The sequence below is a fragment of the Protobothrops mucrosquamatus genome, unplaced genomic scaffold, assembly GCF_001527695.2.
Source record: "Protobothrops mucrosquamatus isolate PMUCROS unplaced genomic scaffold, P.Mucros_1.0 scaffold80, whole genome shotgun sequence".
In the NCBI taxonomy this organism is placed as follows: Eukaryota; Metazoa; Chordata; class Lepidosauria; order Squamata; family Viperidae; genus Protobothrops; species Protobothrops mucrosquamatus.
The window spans coordinates 208,478-221,312 of NW_015386457.1; the positions used below are offsets into that span (position 1 = coordinate 208,478).

At 35.3% G+C, this 12,835-nt stretch overlaps 1 protein-coding gene across 6 annotated transcripts in view; it reads right to left on the reverse strand.

The window, feature by feature from the left end:
• The window catches only part of JAKMIP3 (Janus kinase and microtubule interacting protein 3), a 54,673-nt gene that overhangs the window by 26,958 nt on the left and 14,880 nt on the right, over positions 1–12,835 (reverse strand). For 2 of the 6 annotated variants that reach the window (XM_029283420.1, XM_029283419.1), the window contains exons 3-9: positions 12,595–12,810; positions 11,071–11,190; positions 6,758–6,904; positions 6,067–6,198; positions 5,063–5,098; positions 4,263–4,322; positions 276–404 (exon numbers count right to left, since the gene is read on the reverse strand). In XM_029283420.1, coding sequence (XP_029139253.1) covers positions 276–404; positions 4,263–4,322; positions 5,063–5,098; positions 6,067–6,198; positions 6,758–6,904; positions 11,071–11,190; positions 12,595–12,810 — 840 coding nt within the window. The remainder of the gene's footprint in view (positions 1–275; positions 405–4,262; positions 4,323–5,062; positions 5,099–6,066; positions 6,199–6,757; positions 6,905–11,070; positions 11,191–12,594; positions 12,811–12,835) is intronic. The other 4 variants (XM_029283421.1, XM_029283422.1, XM_015812389.1 and 1 more) reach the window with 4 other exon arrangements.

The window sequence follows — 12,835 nt, forward strand, 5'->3', positions numbered from 1 at the left end:
AGCTGAGACGATCTCAGTGTCATTAAGCCACTGAGTCATCACACCTCACTCTAAATATAAGATAGAAAAGTCTTCCATGTATGACTTAAAATATTCTCCATTTTGAAGTCAGCTCTAGAAGAGACCTTGTTGCTCATGGGCAATGGTATACTGCAATGATCTCCCTGCAAAGTTTATATTATTACTACTAAAACAAGAATACATTTAATTACATTCCATATAATATTTCTTTAAGTATAAATTCCTTTTTGAACATTATACATATCATAAATTACCTCTTCCAAGTCGTCATCTGGTGTGCAGGGAGTTTGATCTGTTCGATCCGTTTGGTATGAGATTGAAGAGCCGTCAGATTCAAGAGATGCTTCTTCATCGTACCCAAAAAATGTTTCCACCACTGGCTTCTGACCAAATGACAATGTGTAAGTACAAACAAGCCAAAGTTGCAAAGATGTTAAGCATAACAGACATAAGGAATTATTAGATTTCCTTCTTCTGGACTACAGTGCTATTTATGAATTTCAGCACTTTTCTCATTATACAGTAGCTTATCAGATCTGCCATATAAATGGGCAGCAGAGTAAGTAATACTTATCCATCAACTACAATTCATAGTTTTCTAATCATTAATGAATACTGAAGCTGCTTTTCAACCAGCATAAATCTTGTATAATTTCAATAGAGAATCATCACAAATGAGAGTAAACTTGATATTTAATCTATCGTGGGATAAAAAATTAGCACTATCATCTATGAGTATTCCCTTGATGCATAAAAAAAGGGATTGTGAACTGGAAGAAAATCTTTAAACAGACTTTCACAGAGATAAAGATGTTTAGGAAGAACAGCTAAAAAAGGGATAAGAGAAGGGGGTATAAATTGAGAAGGAATGGATGGGGGAAGGAGGGCGTCAGAATGGAAGGTTTTGCAAAATAATTGATTTAGGGACTGGTAGGGATGAAAAAGCTCTATGGTAGGCCTTATATTGTCTTTAAAAAGATAATAAGAGAACAGATTGGCATCATTTCATATATACTGATTGAAAATATATAAAACTAGGTTATAGTTTACCAAGAAAATCTCAATTTTTGGTATTCTAAAGAGTTGGGGATATTTTACTCATGGAGGAGGGAAATATCTTTCCATTAAATAACTCCAAATAAGCAAAGAAGAAAGTGCTTATTTTAGTCAAGAATCAAGATAAGAAAGCAAGTAGCAATTCCTTGGAATTCACTTTGCTGCAATTCACTACGGGGAGATGTTTAAACTTCTGAAATTTAGGGAGAAATGTTGAGGAAATAGCCGAGATTTGCTTAGCTCTTCCGCCTTCTAAGAAGCTGTTGCCAGATGTTCTGGAATAATGACTGACAGACTCATATGCAGAGATCAGTTTATTTTATTTTTTTATAGATATTTTATTGGTTTTTAACTATAACAATCTCCAGTGCCTAGTGCACAGCGTGTTGTCTTGGTTTATATTTTAACAAGAAAAAAAGGACAGTAATAATTAATTAACAGTCAATAATGATTAAATTTGATAATTCCATAATATGCTACTTAATAATACATTTCTTTGATCTTCCCTTCTCCCATTTATATTTTCCTTCTTCAACCTTAGCCAAAATATAATTCTTAATATTTTCAATATATAAATGATTAGGTATAGGCATTTTTTATATTTATACAAATAATAATTATCTCTCTATATAACATTTTTTCAGCTTATATTATTCTCATAACCATCATCTCATTAGTTCAGCATGCATCCTATTTTTATAATTTTTGTTCGCTTAGATTCCCTTATATTCAATCCAATTCTTATCAGTCATAATTTCTTCATATTAGTCATCTCACTGTCTAAATTTTCCCATTTAGGTACATCATCCCAATATCTTATGTCATGCATTATAAAAATACTATACTTTTTACCTGTCTTATAGTATCTAGATATAACATCCTTTTTAATCAGTTTATATTTTACTTATATATTAATAAAAGTTATATCAACCTACTATTTTAAAATTTAATATATTATAAAACATACTATATTATTTAAATCTCATTATCCTTCTTGTTATAAGGCCCCTTTATGTTCAAAATTCTCTGTTCTTTTAGCCATATTCAAACAAATGTTTATTCACGTAATAGTCCATCTGGTAGGGCGAGTCAAATCTCTTATATCTGTCTCTGATCTTCTTCTTTTGCCAAGTAATTTTCCAAGTTGATGTAATCCACTTTCCCAACATTTCCTATATTTTTACAAATGTTGTTGGGAATACAAAAGATGAAGTAAGTAAGATAAATTCTTTCTGTCCCCCAAACTTTAATAGTTCTCCTAATAATTCCATTTTTCTTGTTGTATGAGAACCTTGTAGATTTTTTCCTGTTTATGTCAAATTGTAATTCTTTTCCTTTGTTATTTCATCAATTTGATCATACTCTTCTAGTTTGTAATCTGCTGTCTGATTTGTTTGTTCCTTTGTTATAATTTCCTGGGTATTTTTTAATTGTAGATTTAGATTGGAAGTATGCTTATTTAAATCCTCAAAGTTGTTTCGAATTTCGTCATGGTTTGAATCTATTGTCATTTGTATTTGTCCTAACATTACATATATTTCCTCCGGGAAAGTATTTATCTTGTCTTGAAGTATTGCTTCTGGAGGCCCTTGATTTTCCAGGCGAAGTCCTTCATGAGAAAATATTGAATGTGGCATCCTGTCATTTTTTGATACATATTTGATATCCATGTTGTCTACCCCCTTCAAATAATCTTTCATCAATGTTTTAATTCAAAAGTCAATTTATCAGTCAATCAAAATTACAGATTCAGTATATTAAGCCACTTTAAATCCTTCCTGCAAATTCTCCTCTAAAAAATTACCCAAAAAGCTAAGGGTTCCCCCCCCCTAAACAGTTCTTAGGTTTAAGCAACAGTCCAGGTGTTTTCTTTCTTTCTTTTTTCTTTCAAACACTTTTTAATTTTATAGTTGGCTTTTCCTTTGTTCCCAGCTGTCTTCAAGGTTACTTGCAATTCAAAGGAACAACTTTTTCTTTGTTTCTGGGCATTCTGCCAATTTCTGAGTCCTTATTGTTAGTGTTCTAGTCTTTGATTCTCCACTAGATGTCAGCCGTTGTTTCTTTTTTCAGTTTTTTTTCTTTCAATCAAAAAGTTATTTTTGTTATATATTTTTATAATTCCATCAGAATTTTTTTAGAGTATAATCTTGACAGTTTTTTAGTTCCTAGATTTGTCCAGACTGAAATATTTTAAATCAAATTTTAGTATATCACTTTCCACCTTTTATGTTAATTCGCTGCTTCCATCTGTACGGGAATGGGGATATAGTCCTTCCTTCCTTCACTTCTGGAGGTTTTCTTGCTTTGGGGATCTTTTCAAGGATTTAAATAGTAGATAGAAGAAAGAAGATCAATACTCTCACCAATTCCTAGCACGCTGTTCACCGATGTTTAGGTTCATGCTCTGGGACTTCGCCTGCAAGCAGCTTGGGCTAGACACTGATCTCACGCTAGCCTTTCTCCTGTCGGGTTTGGAGGGCTTTCCCCGGATCAAACGAAGCGATTGCCGTCATTTCGTGATCGATGGGGCACCCCTTCTTCACAGTCACCTCTACGGGGCAAATTTGGACCCATCTAGGGTCCCCCAAACAGGAAGAAACTAGCCGTGGAGAGTGGAGGTCCGCTCTTATGTGGACATGTACTGCAGACACCCAGAGATCAGTTTAGATCAGTGACATTTTAATTCAAAAAGTATTTTTTTATAGGTGGTGAAGAGATTTTGAACATTCTGAAAACCAATTTGAGTTCACCGTTCAACTGAGGTTTTAACATTTCAGTTAAAGTATCTGCCTCTCTGTAAAATTTATCCAGAAGATTTTAGAGAAAGCACAATTTGAATTAATTTAAATATTGGAATAAGTTATCAGTAAATTTTTGACATTCTTAATGGTATTTGTCTGCATAATTTTATATTAGAGCTGCACCTGACTGGAGTGACTTTGATGATGCTATTTTAATAAAAATCTTCATGTATAGATTGAGTTAGTGTAGTTTTGAAGGGCAAGTGAAGCTGTGAATTAATAGTGGGGAAAGATCTACATTCCCACTCTGTTTATAAATTTCTCAAAAGCGTCTGGTTACATCTGTGCGAATCCAGATGCTCGGCCAGATGGTATCTTTCATTATTCCATCAAATCTCTCATAATATATGCCCGAAAATAAGCTTTTTTACATTATTCACTTACCTTGGGAAATTTTGCAAATTTCTTCCTTTGTTTCTTGTATCTTAAAAGCTTGTCACGCTCCTGTCCAAAAGAAATGAACAAACAATAGTTTGTTCATAGTTTATAGAAGGTGTGAAATGAGGAATGAGTTTGGCAATCAAATTGTAGAGATAATTTATGGTGCAAATCAGAATACAGTAAAACAAAAAACAAAACAAAACGCCTTGAAGTTAAAAATGTGATACTTAGGCTTTAGGAGCACAATTTGTCCTTGGTTTTTACTTTTAATTTTCTACCAGAGAGAATTCTGCAGCTCATATCTGTGTTAGTAATTTGAATAAATTGTTTTGCTATTAATACATGATATCACTAAATATCTACAGCTAGTCCTTGACTTACGACCACAATTGAATCCAAAATTTCTGTTGCTAAGTGAGACATTTGTTAAGTGACCTTTCTTGTCATATTTGTTAAGTGAATCACTGCAGTTTTTAAGTTAGGAACACGGTTGTTACGTGAATCGAGCTTCCCCATTGACTTTGTTTGACAGAAGGTCATAAAAGGGGATCATATGAGCCCGGGACCCTGCAACCGTCATAAATATGAACCAATTGCCCAGCCTCTGAATTTTGTTCACGTGACCACAGGGATGCTGGTTGTAAGTGTGAAAAATGGTCATAAGTCTTTTTTTCAGTGCTGTTGTAACTTTGGTCACTAAATGAACTGTTGTAAGTTGAGGACTACCTGTATAGCTAAATAATCCCAGGCAGAACACCGGGAAGCATATATGAAAATCAAAGTCAAATGGGAATTTTACTTACTCTTATACTCTTCACATAGCCAGCAGTTTCTAGAGTCTTGTTTAAAAGAATTAAAAGAAAAAGTTAAGGTGTTACAATTGCAATAAAGATTTTGCATGTGCTCATTTTGTTTCCTTCCACACACATTTTGTGGCACATAGTTATTGGATGATCAACAAGAATGCTAGGTGGGAATCTTGACATAAGTTTCCAAATGCCTAAAATATCTAAGATTTAATAGTAGGGATTTTTTTTCTACCCAGTGGTAACTCTGGGTTTAAAGAACTCTCATCCTAAAGTTCCATGGCTTTTACATTTCTTTGAAGAAATTTGTGGAAGTTTCGTTCTGACAACAGATAAATTCTTGACGTGTTGGATCACAGTTCCCATGATCTCTTGAACCCAGCATTTTAGGAATTGTGATCAAATATATCTGGACAACATCAGATTGGGTAGGGCAAGGCAATGTACTGATACATTAATTTCATCTTAATGGAACTGAAACAAACAAGAGATTGGTAAGGCAATTGACTACATACCCTCCAAATTTTGGAAAAATCTCTTCTTCTAACTCTAGCAAGATAAAGTTGTCTACTATGATGCCACAAGGGAGGAAAGTAATTTTTATCTCACTGTGCAAATCCCCAAATGTAGAAACATGAGTTAAGTGTTTAGTTTTTATCATGCCCTTTATTTTTACAGCATGAAGTGAGATACAATAAAGCTTTCTTTATTACTGAATCTGAAAAGTAGATTTTTGCCAAGAAAAAAACCAACGATCACATTTGGCTTCAATTAATTACATAGTTAATAGCTCAGAAATTTAGTCTTGTTCATCTGTCTAGATATTACAGCAATTATCAGATGATTTTCAATCTTTCTGCTTAGTGCTGCTTAATAACTTTCATCTTATACTATGTACTGTACATTAAGTTAAGGTCTTATTTTCCCCATCCAAGCCCAACCCTACACAGAAGGAGAGAGTCTAACCAATGTCATGCCAACAACAGAAAAATTTTGGTTACCTTCGAAAGTTCATCTATGATATTCTGCTGCTCTAGGATCTGTAGCCGCAAAAAGTCAACTTCCCTTTCATCTTGATTCTGATCAAGATCATTTAAAGAACTTGGTCTTTTTATTGTCCTCACTCTTTGTCTCTAAAGGAATAGAACAAACACTGAGAAATTTCTAGAATGCTTATTTATTTATTGGAGGAATTTATTTATCTATTACCATGCTTGGTGAAGACTGTACATGATTTCCACTACTTTAAATTGGCCCTTATATGCTATAGCAACAGTTCCTGCGTCCTTAACTAAATGTGTCAGTGCAATGAGTTATATATTATATACTTTTAGAAAACAGTCCTAGAAACACTGGACAATTTTATTTGTTCTGGCTCTTTCACTTTTGGTTCCATTCACCTTCTCCCCAGAAAGCATTATTCATTTTAATCAAACTGAATAGTCTGGAATGTGCTCAGAATCATTTTGGAATAGTGTTCACCTCATTTTTTCACATTTAAAAACTGTCAAAACTGAAGTTGTTCTGTTTCAATTCAGAGTTAAAAACTGAATTGGTTTGAGGAATTCAGATTGCCAACAAAATTTTACATAACAATAACATTTTGCTCAAAGTGTTTTTCTAATTTAAAACTTACAACTTATCACTAATGAACCTTGTAGTGATCTCATATTCTTTTGTACAAGAACTTACCATTTCTAAGTTCTCTTGTGTTACAAATTTCAGTTTGTTTTCCATACGACGTAAGGCATGGGATAAGTCCTCATTTTTCCTACTTAGACGTCTATTTTTGTCAAGCAGTGGTTTGTACTGGCTCTCAGCTTCTCTGACACGTTTCAGCTGAAAAGTAGAGGAACAAAAAAATATTTACATGGTTGTGTACATGTGGCTGTTGTACAAAATCCAATGCATTTATAGGGGTTGCTATTGCTAATCGAGGTGACTTAATTTTATTTAAGGACCCATATGGCAGCCTATCTCATATAAGGACTGTACTGTATATGGCTCACAACAATCCATTAAAATATGGTTAAAAGCAAATAGTAATTCTTCCAGGTGCCAGACCTTGCAACTCAACCACCACCTTAGCCCAATCAATTCTTGGAAGGAAATCCAGGTCTTCACAGCTCTCTGCAAAAGTAAAATGGTAGGGAATCCCTAAGGTCTCAGGTGGGAGGCTGTTCCAAAACAACCACAATTTTCCGAGCCTATGAGAGTTTGGAGTTAAGTTCTTCTCCTATTTGAGTCCCAAAGGTGTTTTTTCAAATGGCAACTGGACTTTGTTTTTCCTTGAAGATGTATAAGTTCTCATCCAAGAAGCTTCTTCACTTCTCTTGGATGAGAAGTGAAACGTCTTCAAGGGGGAAAAAAATCCAGTTGCCTTTTGAAAAAATACCTTTGAGACAACCATGACTGAGAATCTCCACAGACTTCTATTTGGGTGTTCCCACTTTCTACTCTTGTTCTACATCCCTTTGCCATCAGAAACATAATTTGCCCTTTTCGGTTGTGGTCTTACATTTCTTTCTGTGAGTCTTTAGATCTACCTTCTTCAGCCTGGCACTCTGCATTATCCTAGCTAGTTGGGCGTTTCAATTGGAGTTCATCTGGAGGAAGTCAGGTAAAACTGCTTTGGATGACAATTATTTATATTTCACCAAGCTTTTTGATTTTCCTCAATGGTCCTATGGAAGGTTATAATGGTTTGATTCAACTCATAGAATTTTTTTTTTAGCTTATCTGAATTTTCTCTAGGTCTTTGATCCATATGGTTTTTTTTATTGATACTAAATGTCTCTGTTTCAGGTGGTTTGTAACTAGATTTAGGGGTGTTATTGATTAAAATATGACATATATCCCCAAAGGCTATTAAAATTCCATTTTGTGCCCTTCTGGTTGGATAGAGATGGTTGCAATCAATTTGGAGTGAGGTAATAATACCCCTTTCCAAGTCTCCTCTATTGCTCTGGGGCAAATTCACTGAAAACAATTATCAAACAATTATTACACAGGGTAGATTTGCATGTAACATTCCTTTCAGGTTGTATGCTGTGGCAAACACTAGATTATTGTATTACCAGTTGTGTGTACATGAACATATTGGTTCATGGGGAAAGGCTTCTGCACTCTTTTGAAGCTTTTTTAAACAGAAATATTCTAAAAACCACAACAGAGGTGACCACTGAATCATTAGCAGTCAGATTACAGTAATGATGCAACCTCACATCAGCCTTTCCTAATCTGTTTCCTGCCAGATGTGTTGGACTGCTGCAAATATCATCTTGTCTGGAAATTGCATCAGGGTTTTTCTTTTTGAGTAGCATATCTGCAGAATGGCTGCCTTATACTTTTTAAAAACCTAATACATGTTAGCAGATTGAAATGTACACAGGTTTATGTTTTGTTTTTCAAAGCATACACTGACAAACATATGTTGAAATAATCCCAAAATGTTTAATTATGAGGGTGAAGGTTCGTTCTCCTAGCTTGTGGGTTGGTTTCTGAGCATTTTGTTACCAGACTAGGTAACATCTTCAGCAGAGTTAAGGGGATGTCAGTGTTCTTCTGTTTATAAGGGCTTCAGGTGTGGGGGTGTCAAGTGAGGGTCTTGTGATGGGTCAAATGTGAGTCAACAGTGAGTCTTGTGATGGGTCTTGTGATGAGAAGGTTACATCAGGTCACGGTCATTGGGAGGTGAACTGCTGGTACAGGCGGAGATTGGTGTGTGTGTGTGGATTGATTGAGGGTTGGTGCTGTTTCTGGCTGCTGTGTGGTTGATTTGGATTCTGAGGGGTTCGTAGGCTAATTGTAGGTTGATGTGTCTGTTGATGGAATTGCTTGTGGAGTGTCATGTTTAATTGTACCTATCCTTCCTTCCTTCCTTCCTTCCTTCCTTCCTTCCTTCCTTCTTTCCTCCCTCCCTCCCTCCCTCCCTCCCTCCCTTCCTTCCTTAGGCTAGGTGTTTGGAGAAGCAGAGGTTGTTTGCACAACCTATTTTATAGAAATGGCTTTACTTGCTTCCTGAGATGGAACCCATGACTGTATGCAAAACAATCTATGAGCTGCATACTTAATTACCAATTTGTGTGATACAGGGATAGCAATATTAGCATTTGAAAGATGTTCTCACACTATTTTTGAATGGAATATATTGGTGAAAATATTCAGTTGCACGGCTAAAATTTCATTAAGGAACTGGGAGAGAAAGCCTTGCAGCTGCCTCCTCTACTACACAAATCCCACACATAGTCCCAGATCCAAATACAGATCTGCTGCTTTAATGACCTCTATAAATTTATTCTGTCTCCCCCCTCCATATGCCATTATGGTTTATTGTATTAGCTCTGTGAAAGATAAGCTTTACCCCCACAGATGCCATTAACTAGCCTTTAAATGGAATTTTATTCAGACATGGGAAGAAAACGTCAACAGTGTAACTTGTCAGCTTGAAGAGAGTTGCATTAAGGAATGGTTGGCTGGATGAAAATGTATTTAACTAGCTCTAAGTTGTGGCTGTGCATTGAAAAAGTCAATGAAACAAACCACAGCAATTGAGATTATACCTCAACAACTTCATTATTCCTCTCCTCTGCTGGATGATTAAAAAGTAAAAATCTTTCCTGTGACCACTCACTCCCAACTTTGAAATTGCTTTATAAAATAAGTATGAATTTACTATCCCCATATATGGGTTTTTGAAGAGTTATATAATTCTGTCTCAGTGAGCAATTGGTTAATGTAATTCAAGTGTCAATTTATTGCAAAGGTTAGTTTTTAACCTCTTTTTACAGGCTATTGGCAACTCATTATGCTAAATGAACGATACAGATACAATATATTACATTAAAAAAGCAATGAACCATAAATTAGAAGATAATTTCCTTTTTTAAAAAAAATACCAATTTAAATAACAAAGGATGAATGATGGCATCCAAATCAGATCCAGCATAGAGTCTGGTAGCCTTGCCTCGCCTAATGGAATATTTAAATATTTTAAATAAAATATTTATTTGACTAAATATCTAATTGCCTTTATTTAAATAAATGTAAATAATTCATTTATTAGCAAAGCTAATTCATATGGACAAATACTAATGACTACAAATGCACAAGGTGATGCATTCTGGGCCAAATATAATTCCTGGGTTGTCTCCAACAGAAGCTCCAGGTATAGCACATTGCAAATCAAACAAGAAGTGAACAAGGTGTGAGTCACAGGAAAATCTGCAACTGGTGCACAACATGAATCAGTACAAAGACCTCCTAGCTATCCCTGCTACTTGTTTTTTAAGCAGGAGCTGAGAGTCCAGCTGTGATTCCCAAATTACAAGCCAGATCTTCATGAGAAAGCCAAACTCCATGCAATTGACTCAACTGTGCATTAATGTTCCTCATTAGCGCCCTCACCCAATGGCGTCATGATTGATGGTATAAAAGTCCACTGAGAGATCAAGCAAGATCAGAAGAGTCATATTTTCCCATCCCATCCTTCTACAGGTCAACATGGAAATGTGCAGAGATGGCAGAAGTATAGTCCATAATATGCAGAAGCTTGCTTTTTCAGGCAATTTTTCTCTTCATCTCTTTTTCTTGGAGGACAAAGTATATACACTTTAACTGGGATAAAAGTTTTTTTTCCCCACCGCCCAACTGATTGAGTGGAGTTATTTTAATCCGAGGAATGTTTGTTTAAATTTACCCTTCCTGGGCTTAAGACACTTGGTCAATTGTCACATTGTTATGCTTCCACAGTGTATTAAGCCCTTCATTAACTTAGTCAAAAGGAAACCAGAAGCCTGGAAGCTCCTTTTCAGACTAACACATTTTATTGAAAGACATAAGCACAATTTTCATCAAATTCATTAATCCAAAAAGATGCTACCCAAATCCTCCTAATTTTTGATTTTCAGAGCCAAGAGACTAACTTGGCTCCTCTCCTACACATCTACTATTAGCCAATTAGGATTTTCTTTTTTTAAAAAAATTAGAAACACATGATTTCTTACAAGTTCATTTCGTTCTTCTGACAACAGTGCATTCCGATCTTCGAGTTTTCTAATGATGGCGCTTAATTCGGCAATTTTAAGTTGGAAACGCCGAGCATCCCTTTCGTCCAACTGCTGTTCCTAAAACAAAAAACAACTGCAAATAACTGTTCGGCAAGAAGCCCCCTTTTAGAACTTGCTACCAACTCCCATCGTCTTTCTTGTCAGATTCCATCCATTACTAATTCTAAAAAAATCTGTACCTTAACACTAAAAAGATGAGACTAACAGAAATTAAGAAAGAAACTATTATGCAAGAGAAGAGGCAAATGAAAACAAAATATGTAAACAAATACAGATTCACAAGTGTTGCTTTGGAAATGTGAAATAAATGATTGAGAATTGCTACAATGTTTCATATTTGTGCCACTGTTGAATTGAGAACTTTAAACGAGCCATGTATCATTTTCCTATGATAATATATTTATTAATACTGACATATAACTTGTATTAAGTGTGTGCAACAAACCAACTTATCCATTTGGCTCCCATGGAACTGTGAATTTAACAGAGCACTGACATGGGTCGCTTTAATATAGATATAAGAATAGTCAGTTTCATTTGTTTTGAGCAAAAAAAGCAATTTGGTTATAATAACATTTCCGTTTACCCTGTTTTTCTATTTAGTAGCAATTTTAATTTACTTGGAAAGTTTTATGTATGACCCTTTACTTCAAGCAAACATGAGCACCTAGGGACCAAAGTAACTCAACAGGGCTAGGATTCTTCATTCAACAGGTGCAGGAGAGGCTTGGAACAAAGGGGAGACAATATCTATGTTTATGTTTTTGAAAAAAAATTCTGTAGGTCAAATTAAGCAGCAATACAAAGGAAACCTTGATGAGATTCAACAAAGAAAAGTTTAACAAATGTCACGAAAAAAATCTGCAGTTAGCAAATTAAGACAGAAGCTGGAAGAGGTGGCATAGTTACGTAAAAAGCTAAGATAAAAGGGTGAATTTAGACTGAATGGTGTAAGAAATTGTAAAGTATGGAAGAAAAAGCATGTTAGTTGGCATCTCATTTATTCTCTAGAGTCTAGAGTACTGACTAACATCAAAAGCACAATCAATCCATCAGGATTAGTCATGAGACTTAGGATATCATTCTTTTTCACAGAAATTTGTAGGCTTCCTTGAAAACTAGCAGACAGCTATTAATAGGTTAACTTATATGTTTGTGTTGTGAGTCTCACAATGTCAAACTAGGCACACATTCAAGGTAAGGTACAGTTGCTTAAAAAAAATCTAAGCAGTTTTTTTTGTTTTTGTTTTAACGGCTGGCAAAATAAAAGCAAACCAGAAACTCAGGGTGTCATCTAAGTACATCTGAGCTGAAATCATCAGGGTTTCCTCAACCCTACTTGCTTTTTAAAACAAGCAAGCAAGCAAACCAATCAAAACCAACCTTGCTGGTCGGGGCATTCACTCATCAAGATTTTGGCACAATTTGTGGTTTTAGGGAAAACTACTAGAAAGTGCTTACAGGACTTCCTGAGTGATCTGAAGTGTCTCCTGCACCACTTGGATGAGGAACTTCCCGCTTGGGACTACTCAGATGCCGGTCAGCCTCTTTGAGCTGGGACAGCTGTTCATCTAAAGCCTCCTTTTGGAGTTGAAGTCTCTGAGTATGCCCAGCTTGAATCCCTAACTCTTTTTCCAGCACGTAGAATGCTCTGTCTTTAAATTTGATCTCCTCCATCTACAAGGAGAATAAAATACAATCA